The sequence below is a fragment of the Anneissia japonica genome, unplaced genomic scaffold (assembly GCF_011630105.1).
Source record: "Anneissia japonica isolate Jap-2015-1 unplaced genomic scaffold, ASM1163010v1 scaffold288011_len30199_cov191, whole genome shotgun sequence".
In the NCBI taxonomy this organism is placed as follows: Eukaryota; Metazoa; Echinodermata; class Crinoidea; order Comatulida; family Comatulidae; genus Anneissia; species Anneissia japonica.
In genome coordinates this window covers 18002-24249 of record NW_022720748.1, presented here as the reverse complement: position 1 = coordinate 24249, position 6248 = coordinate 18002, and the positions used below count along the sequence as shown (strand labels likewise).

General features: G+C 35.7%; 1 protein-coding gene across 2 annotated transcripts in view; it reads right to left on the bottom strand.

The window, feature by feature from the left end:
• Positions 1-562: 562 nt before the first annotated feature.
• Positions 563-6248, bottom strand: part of LOC117111397 (dual specificity protein kinase splB-like) — an 18230-nt gene continuing 12544 nt past the window's right edge. For both annotated transcript variants that reach the window (XM_033254304.1, XM_033254305.1), the window contains exons 2-3: positions 3644-4477; positions 563-3064 (exon numbers count right to left, since the gene is read on the bottom strand). In XM_033254304.1, coding sequence (XP_033110195.1) covers positions 2084-3064; positions 3644-4429 — 1767 coding nt within the window. In that variant the 5' untranslated portion in view covers positions 4430-4477 and the 3' untranslated portion in view covers positions 563-2083. The remainder of the gene's footprint in view (positions 3065-3643; positions 4478-6248) is intronic.

Sequence of the window (6248 nt, the reverse complement as noted above, 5' to 3'; positions counted from 1 at the left end):
TCGCACGTACGTTTGTTACAGATTGCGATTGTGGCTCATATAAGAGCCATTAACATTGAGTCGGAAATAATCAAAGTACGGTAGGCCAGGGTAGGCGTACACCCTAGTTCCCACTTGTAAAAAGACTGTTGCAGCGCAACGTACGCAACCCAACGTAAAAAAAAAAAACCAAAAAAAAAAAAACGCTCTTCCGGCTATTTCGCATCGCCCCTCCTTACGGAAAGTTGGAAATTGTAATAGATGTATACGGTTACTGTAGCACTCTTAACATCAGAAATCGTTTGTATTTATATATTTTAAAAAAAAATTATCTAGGCGTGGCCTAGTATGCTACATTTCTATAGTTACTGAGCAAATTACTGATATCGTGACCTAGTTGGTTGTCTATAAAACAAAGACCACACACTTCAATAATCTCGTGATCTTGTAACAGCTTGATGTACTGTATTATCATTAAAATAAAAAAGAAAAACAAATAGGTGTTTTCGTTTTTGAGTCGTCTGTCTTCGACTATAGACCCATCGTGAGCTATTTGTCATACAAAGCAGACACAGTAGTAGGGGGTGTTTTGGCAATTATTTTGGCAATGCTTATGCTAATCCCAGTGTCCCCACTCTCATTTTGGTGATTTTTCAAAACCTTCACACGACTTTGTCGTACAATATACAAAGACAGAGGTAAATTTATCTCATACATAAAATCAGCCTTCTGCCACCAATCAAATCTTCTTGTAATGTATTGAAGGTTAGTCCTATGCCCTATTATTAGTACAGTACAGCCGAATCACAACCTATAAAAACACACAGGGCTACATGAAAGCTACAATTCCTTACCTACACAGACAACTTTTCATCAAAACGTAAATGATATGAAGGCTCGCATGAATATCATGTTTAGAACATGCGCAAATGTGCTTTTCCCTTGCGTTTCCGATCTTGCATTGCGGAAAGTTAAATCAATTTAACTTTATCCAAACAACGCAAAAGTTGACTAGCGTCAGAAAGTTTTAGTCGTCTGTTCCCAATTGGAAGCTGCTACGCCCTCGATTCGCATCACTTTGCGCCGATACATTGCGCCTGCGTCGTTGCGTTGCGTCCTAGTGGGAACCAAGGGTTGCCATGGTTTAGTGGCAGGATATAATTGGACAAATAGGCTTCAATGGAGGAGAAGGTGGTTTAATTCGTAGAAATTTACAATATTCTATATACAAGTACTGTTAGGGGTTTCGCAGTGTCAGATTACTATGGTCACAGGCATATCACATAACTTAAAATGCATTTATTCACTCAATAACAAAACGCTAAGCATTCCTATATTAATTTTTATTAAGTGTAATAATTAAGTTATTAAAAGACAAGCTTACATAAAATAACATTATAGTATATAGTATATGGTATTAGTAGACTAGGTTATTTATAGCGAATATAAAAATATGAGTTTAATAACTACTCTATTATAATAATACATAAAACAAAACCATCAATTCGAATACAATTTGTTTTCGTATTTAACATAGGTATATTCAACTTCTTAAAAACTTACACATTAAAAAGTGATATGATAGGATATAAAATCGTACTACTGTATGCCACGGCCATTTAAGTAAATGATCGTAATGTATCAGTGTAACAGAAAATGTATTTGTCCTCTTTATGGCCTTTATAGCCAAGTTTGTAAGTTACGCTTGTCTCATTGCGTATTCATGTTGATCATTATCTACTAATATATATGTTGGTGTGTACACGTATGACTGGTTTAAAATACTTTTTCGAATTATATATGTAAAATATGTACATTTTACCTAACTTAATTTTATTACTTTATTGTGTTTTCTTCTTATACAATTTAAAAATCAATCTTTGTGTTTTTTAACTGTCACCATTTGTAAACTCATCACTTACTTAGTACAAACTAAGAAATTAGCATGCTGTCAAATTAAAACATTTTGTACAACATGCGCATGAAACCAGAAAAACAAAAGGAAAAACAAACCATTAAACTTTAATTGTTTGATTCTAAATACTAAATACACAGAAGCATGAAACGATGTACTAAATTCTAAATCGATACTTTAGAGTATTTATTAATCAGCTTTTTTCAAAGACAAAACACATTGCTTTGCTGTTGGTCGTTCCGTTGGATTTCTAACCCAACACTTCAACATTAACTTCTGCAATGGGCGTGAAAGCTCCAATCCAGCAACGTCGGGCTTATGATCACCATTTCCAATATGCTTCTTCAATTGATGAGCATTATAATCATCAAAAGCCTCTTCACCGCTAAATATTTCAAACATGACGAGACCAAACGAATACACGTCTGCAAACATCATTCCTTTTGTGTCAAGAAATTCACCACGTAGAACTTCGGGTGCCGAATAGCGTGGAGTGCCAACCTCTTTCACCAGATCTTCCGCCCTGGCAGAGCGCGATGAGTCAGCGTAGTTTTTCATCTTGCTCAATCCAAAATCAGTGATTTTCACTTCGTGTTTGTCTATGTCGTCACCAACGTTGATCAATACGTTAGTCGGCTTCATGTCGCAATGTGCAACATTCTCTGAATGCAGGTAAACCAAACCATCAGCAATTTCCATCGCGATGAACTTCTGATCCTTAACGCTGAATTGGTGCTGTTCAATGTGCAGTTTGTCGTATAGACTTCCTTCCATGAACTCCATTACGATGCACAGATTTGGTGTTGTGATACATGCGCCGTAGAAAGTAATGATATTCTTGTGCTGCAGTTTACAGAAGACTCGAACTTCTTCTTCGAACTGAGACAACTTCCTCTGACTTACACGCTGGACGCGTAACTTCTTAACGGCAACTTCTTTACCCTTCAGTTTGGCGTGGTGAACATCACCAAAACCACCATGTCCAATTATCTTTCCAATTTGTAGGTCATTGAACTGAATAACCGGACCTTCGTACCACTCGAAGGGGCTTCTAACAGGAGCCAGCTCGTAGTTTCTCGATAACTCCATGCGATTGAACATCTCTGTCAAACGCTGTTGCAGCAATTCATCGAGATCACCTGCTGTGAATGGTGGGTGAAACTCTTCATTCTAGATTGAATATGAAAACAAGTTAGAATTGATCATACTCGTCTTTAATAATAATAATAATTTATTTTTATAATAGCGCCAATAAACAATAAATTCTTCTCACAGCACTTTACAGAATGATGGGATACAGTAACAATTTGTATATAACTATTAAATAATTTTTATTATTTTTTTATTAAAAAAAAAAATTTTGACAGCACGCTTGAGTAAATAAGTCTGTTTCAATTAATAGTAATTGGGTAGACCAACATTTCGATGTCTTCAATTATAATGAATTTGATTATTGTAGAAAATCGTTTTTCGAATAAAATGTTTGGTAATTATATACAGTAAATTCCAAACGTAAGTGATGCTAACTAATAACAAAAACTACAACAAAAAAGCAGTAGCATCATCAGCAACAGACACAATAATTAATAATAAAAATAATAATTACAGTATATGGTAATTAAAAATACAATCGTCTCTCCGGAGGTGAAATTCCTTATTAGGTATATAGGAATCAAATGCAATCAGGCACTAACATTACCACACAATCATGACAGAAAAAAACATATAAAGTATTTCTTGTATACGTACTGGGTTATTCACCATGTGATCGTAAGCATTCTGCATATAACCGGTTTCAGTTTTCTTCGATGATACCGGCATGCTACCAAAAGGTTGATTAGCTCTACCTAGTTTTCTATTCATGGCGTTATCAGCATAAAGCTTTGGTTCTGTTTTCACAGTGCCTTGCGTCTTCTTACTATCACTACTCATGACTGTTTTGGAGTCTTTAGATAGCGACATACTTCCGCGTTTCATTCCAACTCTACCAAGACTACGGTTGTAGGCATTATCAACGTATGTGTTGGTATTTTCTGAACCTTTGGAGACAGACATGCTACCGAGTTTCATCCCAACTCTACCCAAGCTTCGGTTGTAAGAGTTGTCAACGTAGGTTTTTGTAGATGCTGAACTTGAAACACTACCAGAGCTACTTGAGTCTCTCGAGACGGGCATGCTTCCGCGTTCCATGCCAACTCTCCCCAAGTTACGATTGTAAGAATTGTCGACGTAGGTATTGCATGCAGAACTTGAAGTACTGCCAGAGCTACTTGAGCCTTTTGAGATTGGCATGCTTCCACGTTCCATGCCAACTCTACCGACGCTACGGTTGTAAGAATTGTCGACGTAGGTATTAGTGGTCCCAGAACTACTAGCATATCCACTACTTCCACCACCATATGATCTACTTCCACCACCACCACTTGAGCTTCCTCCGCCACTAGATCGTGATACCGGAGCACTGCCCATGGCCATACCAACCCTTCCTAGACTTTGGTTATAAGAATTGTTAGCGTACGATGTTCCGCGAGGCATTTTGATGCAGAAGTTTGACTACAACTTGGAACAGAAGAATCAGATTACCTGCAATTATAGACATAGAAAATAAAATCACAATTGTTTAGTGTAGACACTACCTACGTAAATACAGTAAGTTGAAATAACTATACGGGTATTGTGTCTGAGCACTACCTGATTCCATTTCTAATCATTCACCTGCTACAAGTACTCATTTGTAAATCTGAATGCAGAAACAACATATATATATATATATATATATATATATATATATATATACATATATAGATGTGTATAAGAGACAGCTATCACTGTGCGCACAAATGTCATTTTGGCACAGTGGAGATGTGTATAAGAGACAGTATATATATTGTGGTAAATAAAACTATCTCCTTAAAATTTGTGTTGGTGCTTTGGCTGAGCAACTTTGGAAGTATCATAGACGATAAACACTCCGGTATCGAGGCAACAAATCAGGAAGTTTTAAAACAGAGATTTGAAAATCTAATTCAAAATTTCAATTCTCTTCAGATCAATTCAATAAACTATCATTATCCCACATGTGATGGGAGTATTCATTGGGCCATTTAACAATAAAATATTCCAACAAAATTATTTACCGTAGGCATAAAATACAAAAATACAGTACTTCTTATTTAATATCGAGATACATCGATAAGTCTAAAAATGTGAGACGATTAGTTTTCAATCAACCACTGTTTTTTTTTAAAAATTGTTGTAAAATTAATGTGTAGAGTCAATAATTGAATAATTAAAAAAATAAAATAAAACACTGACCGACATGATATATTCCTGTGGTTAAACCCAATTGATTTTAACAACTATAGATACACCACTGTGCCAAAATGACATTTGTGCGCACAGTGATAGAATGTGTGTGCGCACTGAGCAATGGAGATCATTTGGTATCCGGTTCGCGATTTTTTTTTCCGTACGAAACATTTGCATGAAACTTCACTCGGACCATCTCGGATTGACTCGAGTGAGTACGATATGAGGAACAAGAGCAGACACTTCGCAATGTCGTGACGCTCGAGTTTTACTATTATTGCTCTTTCTATGTTTACCTACGGTAGGCCTATGAAATTTCACGGACTTATGTGTGTACGTCACTGTGTAACTAACTGTGGCCTTCTTGGATGTTATTAAATGTTAGTATATTATCTACAACAACAACAGCTAGTACCTCCTGTTATAAAGTGTAGAAGGTACAGTTATACCAAAGGCTAGAGAGAAAGTGGATATACTATAGGCCTAATAATACAGGCTGAGGTCTTACCTAGGCCCCCTTAAACTAGGCCTAGGGTCATAGGCTGACACAACAGTCACGCTTCACATACTGACATGGACTGAAATTTTTGGGGAAAAAATGGGACAAAATTGAAGCATGAAATGAAAAATAGAGCGCATAAAAGAAATATTAAATAAATAATATACCATTCCGGCGTTATTGAACTTGTCCAAACTATCATTGCGTAATTAATGATAGAATTCTATAGAACTTTATATAGAGTTCTATGTAACTCTATAGAGGCAAAAAAATTCTATAGAAATGTTTTATAGAGTTTAATTAAACATTAAATTAAATGTTAAAAACAGCAAATAATTAGCCTTACAACACATTTTAAAATTGAAATGAAAAATGAATTTAATGCACATATTTGTAACAAATACTTAATCTTACAAAATACTTAACCACAAACCACCATTGTGACCATTTTAAAGTTACTGTTGTGTAACTTAAAACCTACTTTAATCATTCCAGATGGTAGAGATAGACATCGTTTTCAATAACCAGACAATGGATCAGGCCGTG